Source organism: Ursus americanus, chromosome 21 (genome assembly GCF_024610735.1).
Source record: "Ursus americanus isolate L20-20 chromosome 21, mUrsAme1.1.p, whole genome shotgun sequence".
NCBI lineage: Eukaryota > Metazoa > Chordata > Mammalia > Carnivora > Ursidae > Ursus > Ursus americanus.
This window is the reverse complement of record NC_142147.1, coordinates 42,216,027-42,243,487: the sequence shown is the minus strand read 5'-3', so window position 1 is coordinate 42,243,487 and position 27,461 is coordinate 42,216,027. Positions and strand designations below refer to the sequence as shown.

Below are 27,461 nucleotides of genomic sequence, written 5' to 3'. Positions count from 1 at the left end.
TCTTTGCGGATGTAATCAAGATAAGGTCATCAGGGTGAGCCCTAATCCAATAAGACTGATGTCCCGTGTAAGTCTCCTGTTACACAAGACAGAGACAGATATATGCAGGGAGAATGCAATGTAAAGATGGAGGCAGACATTGAAATGATGCATTTATAAGACAAGGAATGTCAAAGATTGCTGTTACCAGAAGTCAGGAGAAAGACATGGAATAGATTCTTCCTCAGAGTCCTCAGAAGGAACCAACCTTACCAACAACTTTAATTTTGGATTTCAAAGCTCCAAAACTGTGAAAGAATACATTTCTGTTGTTTTAAGCCACCCAATTTCGGGGTACTTGGTACTTTGTTACAGTAACCTAAAAAACTACTACACTGCTTTATTTTTTTTCCATTACCTGTTTATAAGATTTTATTATAAAGATTATCAACAGGGCTTATCTTTCACCCAGTATGAATTCCTTCATGACGAATAAGGTCAGAGCGACTTCCAAAGGCCTTTCCACATTCCTTACAGTCGTACGGTTTCTCGCCAGTGTGAATTCTTTGATGTCTAGTAAGGTTTGAGCCTTTATTAAAAGCCTTACCACATTCATTACATTCATAAGGTTTTTCATCTGTATGGATTCTCTGATGTTGAATAAGTTCTGAGCTTTGAATAAAGGCCTTTCCACATTCCTTACATTCATAGAGTTTCTTGCCTGCATGAATTCTGTGATGGTTAGTAAGTGTTGAGGCACTACTAAAGGCCTTCCCACATTCCTTACATTCATAAGGTTTCTCACCAGTATGCATTCTCTGATGCTGAATAAGCCTTGAGTGTTGAGTAAAGGCTTTTCCACATTCCTTACATTCGTAAGGTTTCTCACCAGTATGAATTCTCAGATGTGGAAAAAGTTGAGAACTCTTAGTAAAGGCTTTTCCACATACTTTACATTCATACGGTTTCTCACCAGTGTGGATTCTCTGATGATCATTGAGGTTTGAGCAATAATTAAAGGCTTTTCCACATTCCTTACATTCATAGGGTTTCTCACCAGTGTGAATCCTCTGATGTTGAGAAAAATATGAACTACAACTAAAAGCTTTGCCACATTCCTTACATTCATAGGGTTTTTCACCAGTGTGAATCCTCTGATGTCGAGTAACAAGTGAACCACGGCTAAAGGACTTCCCACACTCCTTACATTCATAGCTTTTTTCAGCAGAATGAGTTCTCTGATGTTGAATAAATTTTGAGTTCTGATTAAAGGCCTTTCCACATATCTTACATTCACAGGGTTTCTCTTCATTAACAGTTTTCTGATGTGGAGTAAGAAATGTGGGCTGAATAAAAGTGGGCATGTCTTCATGGGTAAATATTACTTGACTAAAATGTCTCTTCTTTAGGGATAATATCTTGGTCTCACACATAGATTCCAGATCTGAAAGAAAATAAAAATGCGTGTGTTCATTTTTCCTATCTTGGGAGAGGTTAAAACTTCTAAAAAAGAAAAAAGATTAAGATGAAAATAATATCTGGGAAAGTAAATACTTAAACAGTTCTCAAATATGGCTAAGCAATTTTCAAAACTGATAACAAAAGCATGGACACTGAGGAGAGCCAAGAGAGGAAATTGAAGAGGGTGATTAGGGAAATAAATGACCCCTATCCTGAAATTCTGAGGTGAATCAGAGTCACCTGAAACTTCCATAAATATACCCTATTCTGGGATACCCTCGGTATTTTACAGTGATTCTAATCATATATACATGTTTATAAGCATATAACCTCACAAACAGCATCATACTGTATGTCTTGTAATTTGTGGATAATTGACTGACATAAAAAGACTATTGAGGAATAAATGTGTTGAAATGTATAAATGGGTGGGGTACAGTCTGAGACTGTGTGAAGTGTGTGTTGTTGGCAAATCCACATTGGGGGATTCCCTAGTCTAAGGTGCTGAATGAAACTGGCAAGAATGGTAGGCAGGTAATTCTATGGCTAGAGCCTGATATATTGGAGATTCACTGAAAACAGTTTGCCTGGGAATTCTTTGATGCTGACTTTGGGAGAGAGAGGAATGGAATCTCTCTCATGGCAGTGACTAAGAAGGGAGGCAGCCTGAATATGAGGAAGAAGAGAGTAAGAATGAAATATACTCTGAGAAAAAGAGAGGTACTCATGTCCACATTTCTTGTCATTCTGCATGAAAGCACTGCAAGTATTGATTCTGAGTTTACAAATTTTAGTAAGTAGGTGAATTCATACATATGGAACCTCTAAAAGTGTCAACTATACTTTTAATTATAAAGGGAGGCAATTTCTGTTAAAAGTGATAGACTGAACCTATGAGTTTTTCATTGCTTGTTCATGAATCCACAGGAAAATTACAGTAGAAGCTTAATAAGAGGAAAGAAAAAACCTCACCAGGACAGTGAATACTGGAGAAGAGACAGTAGCAATAAAATCTGGAAGCTAGAAAGCCAATTAATGAGTGATAAGTGAGTCTGCAGACCAGAGAAAGTCAAACTGAACCTGCAGTGGATGAATTCCACAGCACTGATAGTGCAGATCCCCAAAATGCAGAAGAATTGGAGGCATCAGGCATTTCTAACAGTGGGGGACACAGAGAATGCTGAAAGCTGAAGAATGAATTCAAAGATTGTATTAGTAGTGAGACCCCTAGGATCCCTTCCCCTATTCTCATACAGGATTATACTTCCCTATTCTCACAGAAAACTAGAAATATAGAAAAATGGAACCAGAGGGAATCTGGATTCAGGAACATCAGGCATAGCTGTGGCTATGGGTACTGAACCGAGAACAAAAGATTAACAGAAAATATATATACTTGTGATAAAAATAAAGAATATATCTGGTCTTTGTTCCTAGTTCCTGGCACAGATCTTCACAAACCATTGCAATTTCCTTACTGGAGAGTCTTTTGTTATTTCTTTTGATCATACCTGAGTTTTCCTGATAAGGTGATTCACAGTGGGCAATTAGCTTCAAGGGAGAGTCTGGCCACTCATGACTACATAATCAAACCCCAATAAAAAAAACTCAGGGCAAGGATCGGGGAAAGCTTCCTGGTAACTATATGATGTAACTGGAGAGTGACACACCTTGACTTCCTGGGCATAGAATTTCCTGTGCTTGGTATCTCCTAGACCTTGCCCTGTGTATGTCTTCAGCTAACTTTTCATTGTATCTTTGCGCCGCTGGTGTAGTGCTATCATGCAAGATTCCCATTGTATCTTTTATATAACATGGCAATCATAAGTACAGTGCTTTTTGTGAATTTTGTGAGTTGTTCTTTTTGTTTGTTTTTTAGTTTTGTGAGTTGTTCTAATGAATTATCAAACCTGAGGGGGTATGTGAAACTCTAAATTTAGTCAGCCAAACCGAAATATGGGTAGCCTGGGGATCCTGGTTGCAACTGGTGTCTGAACTGGTAGGCCCCTTGCCCTTAACTTGCGGAATCTGATGTTAACTCCAGGTAGCTTCAGAATTGAGTTAAAGTGTAAGACATACATTTGTTGTCAGAGAATTTGTGCAGGCCACAATACTGAAATAACTGTGTTGATTTCATCCCAATTTAACCCCCAGAACACTGATAATTTAACTCCCTCAAGTAGGAATGAAAATAAAGGTCTCTTCTCACAGGAAGATTATGCATAAGAGAAAAGACCAAGTTACCAGAAGTGGGCTGCCCTCAGTATATTAACCCAACCAGATCATCCTAAAGTAAACAAGACCCAATCCCAACTACACAGAAGTTCCAATCAACTTTTTAGAATCTCATACTTAAAAACAAACAGTAAGCCATTGTTTATCAGGCATTTGAGAAATGTTTTTTAACATGAAGAAGGCCCAAAAGAGAAAAAAATATCTGTGAGGAAACAATCAATGCAAGGAACAGAAGAAAATGTCAAAATATATAACGAATAACCTCAGAGAGCTAACAGAACAGGCATAAGATGCTAAATAAAGGAACACTAAGAAAACACATGTACACCAAGTTCTTAGAAACTGAAAATACAATAATGAAAATATATTTTTAAAAACCCCAGAAGTTCCTGTATAAACCTGGAATGTGCACAAAATTCTGGCTTCGTTTCTCAATTGACCCTGGAGAAATTATAGAGAATTTGGTTTTATATAGAACTGATGCAAACTGTGAAATATCCTAAGGATATTGAAGACTGGTGCAAACTTGTATTTGAGGGTGGAGGCTACTTGCCTGGAGAGATGGTTAACAGGAGGCAAGGAGAGGCTAGCCTGGTAATAAAGTCTTTAAACTCTGATTCAGCCTTTCTCTGAAATACCTTGGGACCACTGTGACCTGTGCCTTTACCACAGAAATTGGTGGCAACTGCTCAAAGAGCTGAATAAGTAGGATAACCTAATGGTAATGAAAAAGTCCTGCTGGACAGAAGAATATGGCTGACCACCAGCTCTCAGGCATCTGCTCCTCTACCTTCTCAGCTGTTAAAACCCCTGGAGTTGGTGGATTACAAAAAGGGAAGGCATACTCTTCCTGTAGATGCTGCTGCTTTGTAAATGTTGAAAGATCAAACCCTGATGAGAAGAATTACCTGGTAGAGAAGTAGCAAATAAAAGTTATCAGTGGTGAATCCTTAGGTCTCAGGGCTCATCATCCTGAGCTTATCTCCTCCCATTTCTTAAATCTACCTGGAGGGACACAGACCTGGATCTATCTCTTGGCTCTTCCCCAGGCACATTGCCAGACAAGACGACTGATATCCTCTTGGGAACATGAACTCACAGGCCAAAATGGCCACACACCAGAGGGTACAACTGTTGTTGAAATAAGATCACAAACTACTATGATCATCTTGACACATACAGAAAAATTGTAGGATGTGGCTAATACCTATTTACGATAACTCTGAGCAAATTAGCACTGCAAAGTAATAGCTGTGACTTGGTAAAAGTTATCAAAACTATGGCAAAAATTGCACTTAAGTGAAGAACTTTAGATATGCTCACTATAAGATAGGGGAAAAGAAATGGATGCCCATTACCAATGTTACCAATTAAGACAGTCCTGGCTACCATTATAAGCAAGGAAATAACAAGTATGAGGATTGTAAGGGAAGAGATTAATCTAACAATATGCAAATAATATGATGATCTAACTGAAAAAAACAAGTGAATAAAAAATTGACTTCAGTAAGGTTGTTGGACGTTAAAGATCAACTTACAAAAATTAATAGTATTTTGAGTAACATTAGCAAGATGGTGGAATAACAAGTGCTAGATTCTCCTGACTTCTACAAACACATCAACTCAACAGCAATACATGGATCAATTCCCTTTGTGATAAATCTAGAAACTAGCTAAGAGAACCCTGCATGCTAGGCAAGGGTGAAGCCAGCCATATCAAAGCTAGTAGGAAAACTGGAGACACCTTCTCACCATGATCCCCATTCCTAGCATAGTGCCATACAACTGGAAGGAAACCTCCAGCTTCCAGCTTCTCCCTGAATACAAAAAGTTGGGAGTGCACATCCAATGTTTCAACTTTTCTGAGTGCTGCCTAACTGACCATCTTGGAGCCTTGATTAGACCTGGCATACCCTAGGCCCCTGGGGACTAGAGAGAACAAAAGCACTGGTTTGAACTAGCATGCAGGCACTCACCACAGCTCCTTTCCCTGCTCAATGCAGAGTGAGTGGGAGGAAAACTTCAGCTCCCAGCTTCTCCCTGGAGAAGGAAAGAGGTGGACTGTGTGTCAAACATTCCAACTTTTCTGGGGTTTTCCTAAGGGACTGGCTTCTGTCTTACCAGTCTCAGAGTGCTGATGGGACCCAGCAGATTCAAGATACCTGAGGGCCACCAAGAATAAAGAAGGCAGTTTGAACTAGCATACAAACTCACCACAGCTCCTTCTCCTGGCCTAGTGTAGAATGAATGGGTGGAAAATTCCAGCTCCAGCTCCCACCATCTCCTTGACGATGAAAAGTTGGACCGTGCATCCAATTTTCTAACTTCTCTGGGAGCTATCCAAGGGACTGGCTTCTATCCCACCTATCTGAGGACCTGGCACACAGTGGACCCCCAGGGATTACAGAAAACAAAGGGGGTAATTTAAACTAGCAGGAAGGCACCATAGCTCTTCCCCTAGTTTAATACACACCAAGTAGGAGAAAAACCCCAGCTCCCAGTTTTTTCCTATGGAGGGAAAGGGAGCATCAAATGTTTCAACTTTTCTGGCTTCTATCTTGGAACCCTGGAGGGACCTGGCATATTTTAGACACCTGGGAGCCACTGAGAACAAAGAAGGTGATTTGAACTAGCATGCAAACACTTGCCATAGCCCTTTCCCCATTCCAGAGCAGAGCTGGCAGGCAAAACACTCCAGCTCCCACATTCTTTCTGGAAAGGGAAAGAAATTGGACCACACATCCAATGTTCTAATTTCTTCAGGAGCTACATGAGGAATTGGTGCTTGTTTCAGAGCACTGATGGGACTTGGCATACTCTAATCACTTGGAGGTCACTAATAAAGACAGTGGTTTAGACTAGTATGAATGTTTGAGAGGCTCACAGAAGCTCTAACTGGTGAAGGTCTTCTCTTCTATGAGACTAATCCATAATGAACAGGACAAGTTGCATTTTTTTTTTAACATGTAGATACCAACACAAAGGATCAAGGAAAGAAAATGAAGAAATAGGAAAACATAATCCAAACAAGGAAACAAAATAAAGCTCCAGAAAATTACCCTAATGAAATGTAGGTAGAGGAATTACCTGACAGAGAATTTTAAATAACCAACATAAAAATGCTCAATGAGCTCAGGAGAACAATGCATGAGGAAAGTGAGAATTCCAACCATGAGAAAGAAAATTTAAAAAAACAAAAGAAAACAAAACAAAAAAACCCAGAACTCTTGGAGCTGAAGAATGCAATAACTGAACTGAAAATTTCAATAAATGGATTCAACATTCAACAGACTAGAGCAAACAGAAGAAAGAATCAGTGACTCAAAGATAGGTCTTTTGAAATTATCCAATCAAAGGAACAAAAAGAAAAGAAAAGAAAAAACAGTGAAGAAAGCTTAAGGTTCTTATGAGACACCAAGGAATGGTCCAATATACACATCATGGGAGTTAGGGGCAGAATAGAGAAAGAACAAGAAAACTTACTCAAATTAGTAATATATGAAAACTTCCCAAATCTGGGGAAGGAAATGGACATCCAGACAAAGTATTCCAAAAAGATGTACACAAAGAAATCCACACTGAGACACATTATGTCACACTGAGACATTATTATAATGTCTTTGTCAATAGTCAAAGGCAAAGAGGGGGCCTGTCTGGCTCAGTTGGAAGACTGTGCAACTCTTGATCTTTGGGTTGTGAGTTCAAGCCCCATGTTGGGGGCAGAATTACTAAAAAAATAAAATAAAAACTTCAAAGGCAAAGAGAATTTTGAAAGTATCAAGAGATAACAAATTGTCACATACAAGGGAACCTCATAGGACTAGGACCAGATTATTCAGCTGGAAGGGAGCAGGATGATATATTCAAAGTGGTGAAAGAAAAAAAACTTGCCACTCAAGAACATTATACCCAGAAAAACTGTTCTTCATGAACAAAGGAGAGAGAAGACTCTTACCAGACAAACAAAACTTGAGGGAATTCATCACCACTAGACCTGCCTTATAAGAAATGTTAAAGAAAGTTTGTCAGCCCAAAAAGAAAGGATGGTAAACAGCAACATAAGGGAATAAAAAAGTATAAAATCCTGTTTGTAAAGGCAAATATATAGACAAACGCAGAATACTGTAATATTGTAACACTGAAGAGTAAATTACTTTTGATTCTAGTATAACAGTAAAAAGGCAAAAGTATTATAAACAACTACAAATAAAAATGTGTTCATGGATACACTATGAATAGATTAAATTACAACATTGGTAACACAATATATAGGGGAATAAGAAGTAAGTGCTTTTATATGTGATTGAAATTAAGTTCTCAGCTTTAAACATATTGTTACAAGATATTTTATGAAAGCCCCAGGATTACCAAAAAGAAAATACAGAGATTATAAAAAAGAAAAATAGAAAGGATTCAAAGCACATCAATACAAAAAAAAATCAAAGAAACAAAAAGGAAGAAAAGAAAAACAGGGACAAAGGACAACAAGAACAGAAAAACGACAAATAAATAGCAACAGTAAATACTTTCCTATCAATAGTAACTTTAAACATAAGTGGATTAAACTTCCCAATCAAAAGACATAGTGGCTGAAGAGATAAAACAAGATCCAACTAAATGCTGTCCTCAAGAGACTCACTATAGATTTAAGGACACACATATTGACTGAAGTGAAGAGATAGAAAAAGATATTCCATGTAAATGGTAACCTAAAGACAGCTAGGATGGCTATACTTATATGTGACAAAACAGGCTTTAAGTCAAAAACAGTCACAAGAAATGAAGAAGGGCATTATAATTATATAATGATAAAAGGGTCTTCCTGGTGAGTACCACGAAGATACAGCAATTATAAATATATACACACCCAACATCCGAGCACTTACATATATAAAGCAAACACTGACAAAACTAAAGCGAGACATAGACAAAAATAATTGGATACTTCAATGGCCTACTTGCAATAATAGATAAAACAACCAGACAGAAAATAAACGGTGACTTGACTATTACCATTGATCAGATGGACCTAACGGACCTATATAGACCATTTCACTCAATAGTAGCAGGATATATTCTTATCAAGCACACATGGGATATTCTCCAGGACAGATCATGTGTTAGGTCACGAAACAAGTCTTTTAAGAAATTTAAGGAGATGTAAATCATACGAAGTATATTTTCTGACCACAGTGAATGAAACCAGAAATCAATGTCAGAATGAAAACTGGAAAATTCACAAATATGTTGAAATTAAACAATACACTACTGAACAACCAATTGGTCAAAAATAAACAGAGAAATTAGAAAATATCTTGAGACAAACAAAAACATATTTATGAAATGAAGAAAGAGCAGTACAAAGAGGGAAGTTTATAGTTCCTACATTAAAAAAGAAGAAAAATCACAAATATACGACCTTATACCTCAAGAAACAAACTAAACCCAAAGTTGGCATACAGAAGGAAATAATAAAGATTAGAGCAGATATAAACAGAATAGAGAAACAAAAGGAAAGATCAATGAAACTAATGGTTTACTGAAAAAAAGAAATAAAATTGATAAACTTTTAGTTAGAGAAGAAAAAAAGGAAACTCAAACAAATAAAATAAAAAATGAAAAAGGAGACACTACAACTGATGTTACAGAAATGAAAAGGATCATTAAGAGGCTAGTATGAACAATTATATACCATGAAAGTGGATAACCTGGAAGAAATGGATAAACTCGTAGAAATATATAATCTACCAAAGCTGAATCATGAAGAAACAGGAAGTCTGAATAGACCTATAACTAGTAAAGACATTAACTCACAATAAAAAATCTCTCAACAAAGAAAAGCCCAGGACCAGATGACTTCATTGGTGAACTCTACAAACATTTAAATAATAATAATAATGCCCATCTGAGGGTGGGGGAGGGTTGCCAATCCTAAAACTCTTCCAAAAAACTGAAAAGAAGGGAACACATTCAGCATTACCCTGATGCCAATACCAGACAAAGACACCATATAAAGGAAAACAACAGTCCAATTCCCTAATGAATATTGATGCAAAAATTCTCAACAAAATACTAGTAAATCAAATTCAACAGCACATTAAAAGGACGAAGTGGAATTTATCCCTGGGATGCAAAGATAATCCAACATGCAAAAATCAATTAACGTGATACACCACATTAAGAGAATGAAAGACTGGGGTGCCTGGGTGGCTCAGTAGGTTTAAGTATCTAACTCTGGCTCAGGTCATGGGTCCTGGGATCGAGCCCTGCCTCTGGCTCTGTGCTCAGTGGGGAGTCTGCTTTTCCCTCTCCCTCTCCCCTGACTCGTGCTCTGTCTCTCTCTCATATAAATAAACAAAAATCTTTTAAAAAAAGAGAGAGAATGAAGGATAAAAATCACATGATCATCTCAACAGATGCAGAAAAAGCATTTGATAAAATTCAACACCTTTTCATGATGAAAAACTCTCAACAAACTCATAACACAGATATGACCTCAACATAATAAAGGCCACATATAAAAAGCCCACAACTAATATCATACTCGATGAAAAACTGAAAGCCTTCCCTCTAAGATCATGAAGGAAAAACGCCCACTTCTTGCCACCTCTACATCTGGTATACAGAAAACTCTAAAGACTTCATGTAAAAACTGTTAGAACTTATAAACCAATAAATTAGGTTTTCAGTTTGCAGTTGCAGGATACAAAATCAATATACAAAAATTAGTTGTGCTTTTTTACACTAACAATAACCTGAAAAAGAAATTAGAAAAACAACCGCATTTATAATAGCATCAAAGGGAAGAGGAATAAAATACTTAGGAACACATATAATCAACAAGGTAAGAGACTTGTACAATGAAAACCACAAACACTGATGGAAGAAATTAAAGATACACAAGATAAAGGAAAGATATTACGTGCTCATGGATTGGAAGAATATTGTAAAAACGTCCATACTCCCAAAACAATCTATTGATTCAGTGTAATCCCTATCAAAATCCCAATGGCATTTTCTATAGAAACAGAAAAAACAATCCAATGAGCCAAAATAATCTTTAGAAAGTACAGCAAAGCTGAAGCCTTCACATTTCCTGATTCCAAAATATATTATAAAGCTGCAGTAATTAAAACAGCATGGCACTGGCACAAAGACATATATATAAGCTAATAGAACAGAACAAATAAATTCATGTATACACAGTCAATTAATAGGCAACAAAGGTGCCAAGACCACATAACAGAGAACGGAAAGTCTCTTTAACAAATGATGATAGGAAAACTGAACATCCACGTGCAAAAGAAAGAAATTTGACCCTTATCTTATATCATACAGAAAAATCACCTCAAAATGTATTAAAGACTTAAACATGAGACCTGACGCTTAAAACTTCACATAAGGGAAAAGTTTCATGACACCGGTCTTAGTGATGATTTCAGGATATGACCCCAAAAGGAAGACAACAAAAACAAAATAGACATACAGGACTACATCAAATGTGAAACAAAAGAGTGAAAAGGCAACTTATGGAACAGGAGAAAATATTTGCCAACCATGTATCTGATAGTGGTTAATTTCTAAAATACATAAGCAAAAGAACTAATAACCTGATTAAAAAATGAGTTAAGAACGTGAGTAGACATTTTTCCAAAGAAAATGTACAAATGTCCAAGAAGTATATGAAAGATGTTCAAAATCTCTAATCATTACAGAAACACAAATCAAAACCATGAAGAAATGTCACCTATTACTTTTAAGATGGCTGTCACTAAAACAGACCAAAAGACAACCAGTTAAATGTTGGTGAGGATGCAAAGAAATTAGAACTCTTGTACACATTGGTGGAAATGCAAAATGGTGCAGCCCTCTGGAAAACAGTATGCGAAGGTTCCTAAAAAATTAACAATAGAACTATCATATGACCATCAATCCCACTTCTGGGTATTTATCACAAAGAACTGAAATCAGGATTTTGAAGAGATATTAGCACTCATGTGTTCACTGCAGTATTACTCATAATAGTCAAGATGTAAAAACAACCTAAATCCACAGATGGATGAGTGGATAAAAAAAATGTGGCATATACTTAAAATGAAAATTATTCAGCCTTAAAAAGAAGGAAATCCTGCCATATGTGACAACATGGATGAACCCTGAAGACACTATGCTACATGAAATAAGTCAGTTAAAGGACAGATACAGCATTATTTGATTTATCTGAGATATCTAAAAAGAGCAAAACTCATAGAAGCAAAAGAGTAGTTACCAAGAGTGTTTGGTTACAAGGGATGGGGTTATAGGGAAACTAGCAGTTGCTAATCAACAAGTATAAAGTGTTAATTATGCAAGGCAAATAAGTGCTAGAGATCTGCTTTACAATACTGTACCTAAAGTAACAATACTATATTATACCGTTAAAAATCTATTAAGAAGGTAGATCTCATGTTAAATGATCTTACCACAATTGAATTTTTTTACACATTTTATTTATTTGAAAGAGAGACAGAGAGAGGGATAGTGAGCATGAGGGGAGGGAAGAGAGGGAGGGGCAGAGGGAGATGGAAAAGCAGACTCCCCGCAGAGCAGGGAGCTGGACATGGGGCTTGATCCCAGGATCCTAAGATCACAACCTGAGCCGAAGACAGAATCTCAACCAACTGAGCTATCCAGGTGCCCCTCACAATTAAATTTAAAAAGAAAGATAAAGGAAAAAAAGCAGTTGTAAGAATTTACACCCTACCAGCAGCTTGAGGGTGCTGTTCCACATTCTTATCCTTACTAACATCAGACTTAAATTTTTGCCCATGTTGCAGGTAACATAATGGTATCTCACTGCAGTTTTAATTTGCATTTCCCTGATAGCTAATAAAATTAAACTCCTTTCCACAGGTTAAAAAAAAAGCTAATAGTATTTCTCTGTACCAACAATACCAATTAGAAAATTGTAGATGCTCACAATAGCAACGCAATCTACTTGAAAAATCTAGAAAGTAACTGAATAAAGAACAAAAAATTTCTATAGAGAACAACAGTTATAAATGACTTGTCTGGTGAAAAGACAGCCTGAAGGTTACAAATTTATTATTCTGTAAGACACTAACTAGTTTTTGTATCCACGCTAGTGATATGATTGCTGTATTCTTTCTTTCCCGGACAATATAAACTCAGACTTTCCCAGACAACTTGAACCAGCTTTACCACTCCTGTGGTTCTCTTATTAACAAGCTAAATAAATCTTTCAAATGTGCTTATCATATATTTAGAAGAGTCATATTTAACTTTTGCATAATTATACCTCTGAAAAGTTTTGAAAATGTTATACTCTGACAATTTTGAAGGTCCTACTGAGCTGTCCAAATGGACTTACCTGCAGGAGGCAATAAAGTGTGTGACTTCAGAAGTGTACCTCACAGGCTATTTAAGTCCCAGCACTCTTCTCTTCTTGACTGCCTCAGTAAATCCCAAGCAGCAATAAAACTACTTTCATTCACTTTGTCTCCACTATACCCTCTTTAATGCATTCTGGGTTGTCTCTTTGGGCTAAGTTTAGTTTTGGTTCTGGTTTGTGCAAGGCTGGTAAGTTATCGTGATTAGGAATCTGATTTTATGGTGATTTCTACAGAAATAATGGAAATCTGTTCCAATTATCTGGGGATCCCTTCATTCTCTGTTAAGTGAGATGACAGAGAATCTGGATTATCTTCCCTGTGGGTCTGTTTATAATATTTCGTGCCTCCTGGAAAGGAAAAAAAAATCTTGGGAGATCTGCATTGGTGAGTTCTTTAGTTCTTTGCTTATTCTATCTTATGGCTAAATCGTAAAACTAAAGTTGTATCTACAGTTGAGAAAAGCTTTTTTTTTGTTTTATCTTGTAACTTTTTTTGAGCTATAACTGACAAAAAAACTTTCACCTAATAATAGGGTTAAGTGTGAAATATTTTCCTATTTCCAGAAGATCTTAATAAACTTAATTATGAAGGGTCATAACTTAAAGAAGCTCACACCAAAAGCACATGCAACCAAAGAAAAAATAGATAAGCTGGATCTTGTAGAAATTAAAAACTTGTGCTTCAAAGGACAAAATCAAGAGGGTGAAAACACACTCACTAAATGGGAGAAAATACTCGCAAATCATATAGTTGATAAGAGACTTGTATCCAGAATATAACTCAAAACTCAATAATAAAAAGACAAACAACCCAATTAAAAAATGGACAAAATCATTACCTATTATCTCCTCACCTGAACAAAGCCCTCTTGTCAGCTCTCTTTCAACCATCCAGGGCTCTTTTCCTTCTTCCAATAAGGAAATCACGGCTGGCTTAGAATTGGAAAGTCCTGATCACAAGAAAAGACATGGGACATTGTTATGCTGTGGATGTCCCAGAAATCAGATCCAGTCCCTTGGTGATCAAGAAAATGATGCCACTAGAAGGACCACAGAAAGAGGAAGATGAAGCTTCAGCCCATTGGAGCTGCTCATTTCCAAACTCTTCCATTCCATTCCAACTCAAACCATTCCTTGAGGAACAGGGAGAAGACATTTAGCTGGTTACTTGAAACAAATAATTAATAATCGAGAAAGGAGGGGCGCCTGGGTGGCTCAGTCGTTAAGTGTCTGCTTTCGGCTCAGGACATGATCCCGGCTTTCTGGGATCGAGCCCCACATCAGGCTCCTCTGCTGGGAGCCTGCTTCTTCCCCTCCCACTTCCCCTGCTTATGTTCCATCTCTTGCTGGCTGTCTCTCTCCATCAAATAAATAAATAAAATCTTAAAAAAAAAAAAATGGAGTAAGGAGACATTCCCAAGGGCAGACACTGAATTCTGGGGGACAGTTATCCTTACCCACTGAAACCAGGTTGCTGAAATTCTCCAACATCACTTCTTTGTATAAATTCATCTGACCAGAATCCAGGCATTCCCATTCCTCCTGAGAGAAGTTTATAGATACATCCCTGAACATCATTGACCCCTGAAACAACAAACATGCTTTCACAGTGGAAGGAAATTAAAAAATAAATAAATAAATAAAAAGACAGTAGTAGAGATGCTGGTAGAGCTTATTAAGCAAATTGAAGGGGCTGGAACTCTATTATATCAGTAGAAGACATATCTCTTGTGTACAGGGGGATGTATCAAGGAACACGCAAGTAAACATTTCCTATGTCATGAAATAGCAAGCGTTCAGCTCAATGCTTGCTACCTGACTATAGTGAAGTGTGCGTATATGTGAATTCTTTCCCCCTTCCCATATTTTCCCTTTAACACCAAAAGAGGGAACAATGTGATATACTTTAAAAAAAAATCTTATGATACATTTTGGAGTAAAATATCAGAATATCAAGGAAAAATAGACTTTCTTAAAGTTTCCAGGAAGAAAACATGGATCACAAAAAAATTTCAGGAACTAAAATCACAGCGGACTTTTCAACAGACCACTTGAAGTAAGAAAAAAAAAAAAAGTAGGGGGCTGGCGGGGTGCGGCGTGGCTGACCGGCCCTGATGAGGCAGAAGGAGAAGTGGCTTCTGCAGGTGGTGGCGCTGGTTTGGCGGCCCTGGTCCTTTTGCCCAACGTGGGCGCTGTACCGCAAGCGGCAGCCCAACAGCATCCCCAGGGGATTGGGGGCGATGGTGGTCCCAGCAGCCGGACTGGTTATATATTGGCATTGGAGAAGGAAAAAGATGGCAGAGGAGTAGGGGACCCCTTCTTCAGCTGGTCCCCTGAATCGAGCTGGATATCTAACAGATCATCCTCAACACCCATGATATCAGCCTGAGACGCATGAAGATACATCTGGATCTCTACAAATGAACATCTCCAGCGCTGAGTATTGAGGTATGAAGCAGGGAGCCATGAATCCGCGCACAGATATCGGAAGATAAACGGAAGGGGGAAGGAGCCGCTGCGCTTAGGCGCTGGGAAGCAGTAGCCACCTGCACTGGGGAGCCGGCCGGACTTGCGGACCGGCACCCGGGAGAAAGCAGAATGCGATCGTGGGCCTGGGAACGCGTGCACGACCAGACAAAACCGGAGCTCCGGAGCGCTCACTGGAACCAGACTGATACCGGGAGCTTGGGAGCGTGAATGGGAACTGGGGAGGCTGGCAGTGTTAGAAGCACAAAGGACAGAGACGTGCCTGGAAGCGAGTGCTGTGAGAGTGGCTGTGGGGTGCACATCCCAGGATGCTATGGGGTTTTTAGCAGCACCATCGGAAACAGAGTTAGAGTAGTCAGGAGAGCTCAGCGGAGAGCGGACTGCGATCTCTCTGTTCTGAGACAGAGGCTAGGATACGGCAACTGCTGCTCTGACTCTCAAAAGAGGCAGAGAAAACCGCCAAGGAAAGCCGCCAGAGAACAAAGCCCAGAAATACCAGTTCACGTTGTGCCCATCCCCATCCCCCCTCACAGGGGGTGGGGCAACGCGACCAAAACAGGGTTGCCTGAGTATAAGCGCGGCAGGCCCCTCCACCAGAAGGCAGGCTGAAAAATCAAGAAGCCCACATCCCTAAGGTCCCTATAAAACAAGTACACAGTGCCTGGGTCCTGGTCAATAATTTGGGCTTTGTGCATCCCCGCAAACTCTCCTCATCAGAATGACAAGGAGGAGAAACCCTCAGCAAAGAAAGGAGACAGAGACTCTGCCACAGAATTGATGGCTATGGATATAACCAAATTGTCAGAAATGAAGGTCAGAGTAACAATGGTCAAGATGTGTAGGCTTGGGGCATTTTATCATCTCACAGAGTCCCACGCGTCTAATGCATAATGTATGTGAAGTGCAGTGAAGCACTGTATACATCTCACCGTTCAGCACGTACTTGCTCCAAGAAAAGGAGGGACTTTCAGTACAAATGAGGGACCAACATCACTTTTCTTCGAGAAGCTCTTGGAAGCTCAACACAGAAGACATTAGTTCCTTTGATGGGGTCAATAATAATACAGTTAAGAACTATACCTATCTCAACTTTGGATGGAGAAGGAAGTTCAGCCTAGGCATTTCCATTCCAACGGTGCTTCATTCCTCCCTTAAACAAGCCACGCTTGGTCCCAACGGACGCTCGCAGCCCGGAGCCTACCTCCTGCCGCCTGGCGCTGACGGTCCCGCACACCCGCTGCCGCAGCCGGCATGCCCAAATTTATTCATTTAGGGGAAGGAATTAAGATGGCGGAGGAGTAGGGGACCGCTTTTTCAGCCGGTCCCCAAGTCGAGGTGGAAAGGTACCAGACCATCCTGAACATCCACGGAATCAGCATGAGATGCAGGAAGATACATCTGGATCTCTACAAATGAACATCTCCAGTGCTGATTACTGAGGGGACAGAGAGACTCTACCCGAACAGGGTTGCCTGAGTACCGGCGCGGCAGGCCCCTCCCGCAGAAGGCAGGCTGAAAAATCAAGAAGCCCACATCCCTAAGGTCCCTATAAAACAAGGGTGCATGGCCTGGGTCCCAGTCAATAATTTGGGCTCTGGACAATCCCACAACTTCTCCTCATCAGAATGACAAGAAGGAGAAATCCCCACCCCCAGCAAAGAAAAGACAATGAGTCTGTGGCCTCTGCCACAGAACTAATGGATATGGATATAACCAAACTATCAGAAATGGAATTCAGAGTAATAATGGTCAAGATGATGTGCAGACTTGAAAAAAGTACTAACGAAAATGTTAATGAGAATATAGAATCTCTAAGGGCGGAAATGAGAGCGAATCTAGCAGAAATTAAATATTCTATGAGCCAAATGCAGTCAAAACTAGAGGCTCTGACGGCCAGGTTGAATGAGGCAGAAGAACGTATCAGCAAATTGGAGGATGGGTTAGTAGAAGAGAAAGCTAAAATAGAATCTGAACTCAAAAAAATCCATTCTCATGTATGTAGGTTACGGGAGGTTACTGACTCAACATTTGTTCCAATGTCAGAATCATCGGTTTCCCCGAGGGGGTGGAGAAAAACAGAGGTCTAGAAGGGATATTTGAACAAATAGTAGCTGAAAACTTCCCTAATCTAGCAAAGGAAACAAGCATTCGTGTCCAAGAGGCAGAGAGGACCCCTCCCAAGCTCAACCACGACAAACCTACGCCACGTCACGTCATAGTGCATTTCACAAATATTAGATTCAAAGATATAGTATTGAAGGAGGCCAGGGCAAAGAAATTTCTCACGTCCCAAGGCAAAGGTATCAGAATTACGTCAGACCTGTCTACACAGACCTGGAATGAGCGAAAGGGTTGGGGGGACATTTTAAATCTCTTTCAGAGAAAAACATGCAGCCAAGGATCCTTTATCCAGCAAGGCTGTCATTCAGAATTGATGGAGAAATAAAAACCTTCCAGAATCGCCAGTCACTACCAATTTCATAACCTCAAAACCAGCCCTACAGGAGATATTAAGGGGGGTTCTATAAAGGTAAAAAGGCCCCAAGAGTGATACAGAACAGAAAGTCACAACCGATACAAACAAAGACTTTACTGGCAACATGGCATCATTAAAATCATATCTCTCAGTATTCAGTCTCAATGTAAATGGCTTGAATGCTCCCATAAATGCCACAGGGTTGCAGATTGGATAAAAAGAAATGACCCATCCATTTGCTGTCTACAAGAGACTCATTTTGAACCCAAAGATACATTCAGACTGACAGTAAAGGGATGGAGTACCATCTTTCACGAAAACGGACCTCAAAAGAAAGCTGGGGTAGCAATTCTCATATCAGACAGATTGGATTTTAAACTAAAGACTATAGTGAGAGACACAGAAGAGCACTATATTATTCTTAAAGGATGTATCCAACAAGTGGATATGACAATTATAAATATATATGCCCCCAACAGGGGAGCAGCAAGATACACAAGCCAACTCTTAACCACAATAAAGAGACATATAGATAAAAATACATTAATAGTAGGGGACCTCAACACTCCACTCTCAGAAATAGACAGAACACCCTGGCAAAAACTAAGCAAAGAATCAAAGGCTTTGAATGCCATACTCGACGATTTGGACCTCATAGATATATAGAGAACACTACACCCCAGAACCAAAGAATACTCATTCTATTCTAATGCCCATGGAACATTTTCAAGAATAGACCATGTTCTGGGACACAAAACAGGTCTCAACCGATACCAAAAGATTGAAATTATCCCCTGCATATTCTCAGACCACAACGCTCTGAAATTGGAACTCAACCACAAGGAAAAATTTGGAAGAAACTCAAACACTTGGAGACTAAGAACCATCCTGCTCAGGAATGACTCGATAAACCAGGAAATCAAAAATGAATTTAAACAATTTATGGAGACCAACGAGAATGAAAACAAAACGGTCCAAAACCTATGGGATAATGCAAAGGCAGTCCTAAGGGGGAAAACATAGCCATCCAAGCCTCACTCAAAAGAATAGAAAAATCTAAAATGCAGTTTTTATATTCTCACCTCAAGAAGCTGGAACAGCAACAGAGGGACAGGCCTAATCCACTCACAAGGAAGCAGCTGACCAAGATTAGAGCAGAAATCAATGAATTAGAAACCAGAAGTACAGTAGAGCAGATCAACAGGACTAGAAGCTGGTTCTTTGAGAGAATCAATAAAATTGACAGACCACTGGCAACTCTTATCCAAAAGAAAAGAGAATGGACCCAAATTAATAAAATTATGAATGAAAAGGAGAGGTCACGACCAACACCATTGAAATTGGAAGGATTATTAGAAATTTTTATCAACAGCTATATGCCAATAAACTAAGCAATCTGGAAGAGATGGAATCCTTCCTGGAAACCTATAAACTACCAAGATTGAAACAGGAAGAAATTGATTTTTTAAACAGGCCAATTAATTATGAAGAAATTGAGTCAGTGATAAACAACCTTTCAAATAACAAAACTCTAGGCCCGGACGGTTTTCCTGTGGAATTCTATGAAACATTCAAAGAAGAAATAATACCTATTCTCCTAAAGCTACCTCAAAAAATAGAAACAGAAGGAAAGCTACCAAACTCATTCTATGAGGCCAATATTACCTTGATCCCCAAACCAGGCAAAGACCCCCTCAAAAAGGAGAATTACAGACCGATTTCCCTAATGAATATGGACGCCAAAATCCTCAACAAGATCCTGGCTAATAGAATCCAACAGTACATTAAAAGGATTATCCATCATGACCAAGTGGGATTCATACCTGGGATGTAAGCGTGGTTCAACATTCGCAAATCGATCAGCACGATACATCATATCAACAAGAAAAGACTCAGGAACCATATGATCCTCTCAACTGATGCAGAAAAACATTTGACAAAATACAGCATCCTTTCCTGATTAAAACCCTTCAGAGTGTAGGAATAGAGGGTACATTTCTCAATCTCATAAAAGCCATCTATGAAAAGCCTATAGCAAATATTCTAGAAACTATAAATCACTCTTTTATTTAATGATTTTTTATTATATTATGTTAGTCACCATACAGTACATCCCCGGTTTCCGAAGTAAAGTTCGATGATTCATTAGTTGCGTATAACACCCAGTGCACCATGCAATACGTGCCCTCCTTACTACCCATCACCGGTCTATCCCATTCTCCCACCCCCCTCCCCTCTGAGGCCCTCAGTTTGTTAGAAACTATAAATCACTCTTGAAAGACATTGAGGAAGACACAAAAAGATGGAAAAATACTGGATCGGAAGAATTCACATAGTTAAAATGTCCATGCTACCCAGAGCAATCTACACTTTCAATGCTATCCCGATCAAAATACCGAGGACATTTTTCAAAGAACTGGAACAAATAGTCCTTAAATTGGTATGGAACCAGAAAAGGCCCCGAATCTCCAAGGAACTGTTGAAAAGGAAAAACAAAGCTGGGGGCATCACAATGCCGGATTTCGAGCTGTACTACAAAGCTGTGATCACAAAGACAGCATGGTACTGGCACTAAAACAGACACATAGACCAATGGAACAGAATAGAGAACCCAGAAATGGACCCTCGGCTCTTTGGGCAACTAATCTTTGATAAAGCAGGAAAAAACATCTGGTGGAACAAAGACGGTTTCTTCAAGAAATGGTGCTGGGAAAATTGGACAGCTACATGCAAAAGAATGAAACTTGACCAATATCTCACACCATACACAAAGATAAACTCCAAATGGATGAAAGACCTCGAGATGAGACAGGAATCCATCAAAATTCTAGAGGAGAACATAGGCAGCAACCTCTACAACATCAGCCAAAGCAACCTTTTTCATGACACATCTCCAAAGCAAGAGAAACAAAAGATAAAATGAACTTATGGGACTACATCAAGATAAAAAGCTTCTGCACAGCCAAGGAAACAATAAAAAAAAACTAAGAGGCAGCCCACGGAATGGGAGAATATATTTGCAAATGACACTACAGATAAAGGACTGGTATCCAAGATCTACAAAGAAATACTCAAACTCAATACATGAGAAACAAATAAACAAATAAAAAAATGGGCAGAAGATATGAACAGACACTTTTCCAATGATCACATACAAATGGCTAACAGACACGTGAAAAAATGTTCAAAATCATTAGCCATCAGGAAAATTCAAATCAAAACCACACTGAGATACCACCTTATGCCAGTTAGAATGGCAAAAATAGACAAGGCAAGAAACAACAATTGTTGGAGAGGATGTGGAGAAAGGGGATCCCTCCTACATTGTTGGTGGGAATGCAAGTTGGTACAGCCACTCTGGAAAACAGTGTCGAGGTCCCTTTTTTAAAAAGTTAAAAATCGAGCTACCCTATGATCCAGCAATTGCACTTCTCGGTATTTACTCCAAAGATACAGCCATCAGAACGAACGATTACCCAACATCTGCAGCAACATGGACGGGACTGGAGGAGATTGTGCTAAGTGAAATAAGTCAAGCAGAGAAAGACAATTATCATATAGTTTCACTCATTTATGGAACATAAGAAAAAGCAGGAAGATTGGTAGGAGAAGGAAGGGAAGAATGAAGGGGGGGTAAAGAGAAGGAGGAATGGACCATGAGAGACTATGGACTCTGGGAAACAAACTGAGCGCTTCAGAGGGGGGAGAGGGGGATTGGGATAGGCCAGTGATGGGTATTAAGGAGGGCACATATTGCATGGTGCGCAGGGTGTTATTCACAAATAATGAATCATGGAACTCTACATCAAAAACTAAGGATATACTTCATGGTGACTAACATAACATAATAAAAAATTATTAAAAAAAAAAGAAAAGAAAAAAGTAAGTAATTCCTTTAATATTACAAAGTAAAATGAATTCTGGCCCTAGAATTCTATACCCCAGAATTCTTCTAGTATGAAGATTATATACCAAGCAAGATTAAAAACAAAACTAGTCTGAAGATTAAATCAACACACTTCTAGATTTGCAGGGAAAGATAAAATTATCTCCAAGTAGCTTTTAAAAGAAACTCCTGGCCTATATGCTCCATCAAAAGTAGGGTGTAAATTAAGGAAGATATTATATTCAGAAATTACAAACCTAACACGAGAATACAAGACAAAGTCCCAAGTATAACTGTGAAAGGCAAGTTCCAGGACAGCATCTGGCAGAACTAGAGAGCAATGTCTAGGAACAAGAAGACAAAGGACTATGGGAAAGAGGTCTCCAAGGAAAAATAAAGACCTAATAAGTTCGATCATATGGAAAATATTTTTGATAGGCAACTGGAAGCAATGTTGGTAGATTTGGGGGGAAAAAAGAGCAACTCATACATGGAACGAGGCAAGTGAAGAAACAAAGCAGTTTACCCTCAGAAAATTGTAAATATTGTACCGAAAAGAATTTAGGATCTAGTGTACTACACTTGGCTCAGATTAATAATATCTGTGAGATCCTAATTACATGATATCAATGATTTAAAGAAAAATTGTGATATAATTCTTTGGAGGAACAGGAAGTGAGGAATGTGATATGGGAAATCTCAATCCACATTTACCTCAAGAAAGTCACCAGGAAATGTCTATAAAAAGAACAGCAATGGGGGCGCCTGGGTGGCTCAGTCCGTTAAACATCTGATTCTTGATTTTGACTCAGGTCATGATCTCAGGGTTGTGAGATCCAGCCCCATGTTGGTCTCTGTCCTGTGCATGGAGCCTGCTTAATATTCTCTCTCCCTCTCCCTTTTCCTCTGCCCCACCCCATCCAAATAAATAAATAGCATATCTTAAAAAAAAAAAAAAGCAATGTAGGAACATGAATTAGAAATATAGGAAAAAAGGAGCACCTGGGTGGCTCAATCAGTTAGGTGTTTACCTTCAGCTCAGGTCATAATCTCCGGGTCCTGGGATCAAGGTTCATGTCAAGCTCCCTGCTCAGTGGGGAGTTAGTTTCTCCCTCTTCCTCTCCCTCTGACCCTAGCCCCACTTGTGCTCTTTCTCAAATAAATAAATAAAATCTTAAAAAAATTTTTTAAAAAAAGAGAAATATAGGAGAAAGGGCAGCTGGTTGGCCCAGTTGGTGTGAAGTGAGCAACTCTTGAAGTTGGCGTTGTGTTTGAGCCCCACACTGGCTGTAGAGATTACGTAAAAATTAAATCTTGAAAAAAAAAAAAAAAGAAAGAAAAAATACACGAAAAGTGCCAAGAGAAAAAGAAAAAAATTTGAGGGTAGCCGCCCAAGGGGAGTAGAATTGGGTACTGGGAGAAAGCCCTGCCATTTTTCATTGTTTTAAAAATTTTCTTAAATTTTTAAAATGCAAAACTGGTTAAACATTAATTTAAAATATCACTATTGGGGTGCCTGAGTGGCGCAGTCAGTTAAGTGTCCGACTCTTGGTTTTGGCTTGGGTCATGATCTCAGGGTCCTTAGACAGAGCCCCACATTGGGCTCCGTGCTCAGTACAGAGTCTGCTTCAGATTCTCTCTCCCTCTCCCTCTGTCCCTCCTGCTCGTGCTCTCTCTCAAATAAATACATAAATCTTTGAAAAATAAGTAAAATATCACCATCTTAGACAAGAGTATAATTTAAATTTCTTGAAAATTACAGTTCTCTTATGACTGTTACAAGAATTATTCCTTATTAACATAAATTCCTTAACTTTTACAATTTTACTGGTGGCAGAATTTTCTACAATATAAATATTACTGAAAAAACCTTTCACTTCAGCCACTTTGTTAGGCAAAATCCTTAAGATCCTTTCCAGACATGGCCCTCCCTCTCATACCTTGCCTTATCCGTCTCTACCAGTTTGCTGTTCCTGAATTGTATTCTATAACTGTGATCATAAATATAGTACTTTCCCCTGAGGTCTATGAGTCATTCTAATCAATTACTGTACCTGAGTGGGGATCATGGGAATGCCTCAATTTGTGGTCTGCTGGGCAGAAGTGCAGTACCTTGGGGCTACCCAAGCCTTGGAGCTGCTGTCTGAAATAGGGCAGTTTCGTAAGGCTAAGCCCTTAAACCTGTGGGGCTCTGTGTTAACTCTGGGTAATTAGTGTCAGAACTGAATTAAATTGTCGGACACTCGGTGTACAAAAATTGGTTGTTCAAAGATGACACACATTTTGCATCCCATAGGAAAAATTAGGTTACTTCTTCATCTTAGACTCCATGGTCCAAAGTAGAACAATGAGATTATTTAGAATTTTTGCTGTGTTTCCTGGAGTTTAAAGGGCACAGAGACTGGTATCCAGTCCCCTTTTTGGACTAGATGTGGACCTAATGGAAGGATAATGTGATTCCCAACAAAGCAGTAGATCACAGACTCCCCAAGTATAAAACAGGTATTGTAAGTAGACATTTCAGGGGCACCTCAGTCAGTTAATTGCCTGACTCTTGATTTCGGCTCAGGTCACGATCTCAGTGTTGCGGGATCAAGCCCTGCATCAGGCTCTGTGCTCAGCACCAAGTCTGCTTGTCCCTCTCCCTCTGCTCTTCCCCTCGCTCTATCTCTAAAATAAATAAATAAATAAATAAATAAATAAATAAATAAATAAATAAATAAATAAATAAAATCTTTAGAAAAAAATAAGTAGCCACTTCAAGGAGATGTGTTGCCCACATCACAGGGAAGTACAATTAGAGGTTTCCAGGAGGGACTTCTCTGAGAATCCTACAAAAGCACCCCATAAGAAAATGAGTCAGTGCTGAACATCCATAAAAGCAAGAGAGACCAAGACCAAAACAATAGCACCAGTCAAGTAAGACTTTTCTCCTTACCTCCTCTTTCCTACCCACAGCAACCTCATAGGAGCCACAAACAGCCTATATGGGAAGGGAGAAAAGAAATGTAGGCTGAAGAAATGAAGAAGTTCAGTGTATCCCCGTTTTCACACTGTAAGCTTCTAGCTTATAGCAAGCCTGAACTCAAAGAAAAGGCTTTAAATGAAGCTTACATATTATTACACTCAACTGGAGACTGTAATTAGTAAAATGAGACTGACCTTATCACTGAAAACAACCAAAGGATACTGAAGAGTGATCAAAACAATTATAGGGACTGCACAGTTTTTATGCAGGGTAACAAAATATTAGCCCACAGAGAGAGTTCAAAGTAGAAACTATGAAAAAAAATTATTTTGCATGCTTCCTATGGAGTCCTGCTTATTTCAAAGTGCTAGTTATAACCTGATTTGGTTTTCCAGGTACACATTCATATCATCTGCAAAGTGATTATCTTACATCCTTTTTTCTAATTTTTAACCTACTTTTTTCTCTTGTCTAAGCGCTTTGGTTAATACCAATGCAACAATGTTAAATAACATTGGTGATGGTATATATTCTTGTCTTTTTTCTGATTTCACTAGGAATGCTTCAAATATTTCCTGATTAAACATTAAGTTAAAAAAGGGGGGGGCGTGGTGCTGGGCTGGCTCAGTTGATAGAGCATGAAACTCTTGATCTTGGGGTTTGCAGGTTCAAGCCCTATTTTGGATGTAGAGATTACTTAAAAATAAAATCTTTTAAAAAACCCAAACATCTGATTAGCTTCTGAGAACAAAATTCACTGCATTCCTTTTATCTTCTACTAAACCACCTTAAAGGAAATGATAAAACAATCTAAACAGTAGAAAAATATCAATGAAGGACCCACATCCCCATTATATAAAGAACACCTATGAATCTACTAACCCCCTAGCATTATTCCTGTTAATATTGGGCAAACAATCTTCACTATAGATATGGCAAGTGTAATTAGAGGCTGATGTGAGAGGAGAACTCTGGGTTTTGGCACAGGAGAATGGATTGGAAATACTCAGCCATCTTCTAAAGAAATTCAGATAGAAAGGTCTTAAGCTGAATAGATTTGGGGTGACTGATTCTTAACGTGATTTCCTTTGCCTCTGTACCAAATACCCACATTTAAAAAATTGAGAGTAGACCCACCTAGTGTATCAACTCCAAAAACCAAAAAAGGATAATGATAAGAAATTCTAATCTACGTTTTTGTTTTTAAGATTTTATTTATTTATTTAACAGAGAAAGAGACAGCCAGCGAGAGAGGGAACACAGGCAGGAGGAGTGGGAGAGGAAGAAGCAGGCTCCCAGCAGAGGAGCCTGATGTGGGGCTCGATCCCAGGACTCTGGGATCACGCCCTGAGCCGAAGGCAGACGCTTAACGACTGCGCCACCCAGGCGCCCCCATCTACGTTTAATTAGAGCCCAAGAAGGGAGAAGAGAGAGAGAAAGGCAGAGACAATCTTGGAAGATAGCTGAGGATTTCCCTAATCTAATAAAAACACCTATCTACAAATCCCAAGCAGATAAAATTTTTAAAAGGCATACTTAGACACATTATACTAAAATTACAGAAAACCAAAAACTGGGAGAAATTCTTAAAAACAGACACAGAAGAAATGCCAAAATACCTTCAAAGGAGAGCAAAGCTAGAATAATTAAGACTGTGATATTGTTATAGAACAACAGAACAAAAGTTCATAAACATACCCACGTATATACAGACACTGGATTTATATATATATTTGGATATACCTGAAATGGAACATAGTGGACTAATATATGGTACTGAGAAACTTAGGAGGAATTCATAAATGGGGAAAACCTTGGGCCCTACGTTACATCATACATAAAAGCCAGTTAGAGGTGGATTAAATATATAAATGGGAAAGGCAAAACTTTTGTTTTTTAAGATTTAAGTAACCTCTACACCCAATGTGGGGCTTGAACTCACAACCCTGAGATCAAAAGCCGCATGCTCCCCCAACTAGGTCAGCTAGAACCCCAAAAAGCAAAACTTATAGATTTGAGTATAAATATAGAAGAATATTTGTACAACCTTGGGACAGGAAAGCTTTTTTTTTTTAAGATTTTATTTATTTGAGAGAGAGACAGCAAGCACAAGGAGGGGGAGGAGCAGAGGGAGATGTACAAGAAGACTCCCCACCGAGCAGGAAGCCTGACAAAGGGCTCAATCCCAGGACCCTGAGATCACGACCTGAGCCAAAGGCAGACGCCTAACCAACTGAGCCACCCAGGTGCCCAAGAAAGGAATTCTTGAAATACAAAAAGTACCAACCATAAAGAAAAAAATAATTGATAACTTTGACTGTTAAAGTTAGGATTTCTATTCATAAAATTACCTTAAAGGAAACGATAAAACAATCTAAACAGTAGAAAAATATCAGTAAAGGACCCACATCCACATTATATAAAGAATACCTATGAATCAACAAAAGATAATCCAGGGGCAAAAAGGTAAAAGATTTAAACAGGCAGGTCACAAAATAAGAAACCCTAATAACCAATAAATATATGAAATGGTGTTCAATCTCATTATTAATCATGGAAGTCCAATTTCAAACCTGTG

At 38.9% G+C, this 27,461-nt stretch overlaps 1 protein-coding gene across 8 annotated transcripts in view; it reads right to left on the bottom strand.

Moving 5' to 3' along the window:
* Positions 1-235: 235 nt before the first annotated feature.
* Positions 236-27,461, bottom strand: part of ZNF829 (zinc finger protein 829) — a 29,012-nt gene continuing 1,786 nt past the window's right edge. For 4 of the 8 annotated variants that reach the window (XM_045805261.2, XM_087871126.1, XM_087871125.1 and 1 more), the window contains exons 3-6: positions 24,854-24,898; positions 14,524-14,650; positions 13,921-14,016; positions 236-1,423 (exon numbers count right to left, since the gene is read on the bottom strand). In XM_045805261.2, coding sequence (XP_045661217.1) covers positions 444-1,423; positions 13,921-14,016; positions 14,524-14,650; positions 24,854-24,898 — 1,248 coding nt within the window. In that variant the 3' untranslated portion in view covers positions 236-443. The remainder of the gene's footprint in view (positions 1,424-13,920; positions 14,017-14,523; positions 14,651-24,853; positions 24,899-27,461) is intronic. The other 4 variants (XM_045805262.2, XM_087871130.1, XM_087871129.1 and 1 more) reach the window with 1 other exon arrangement.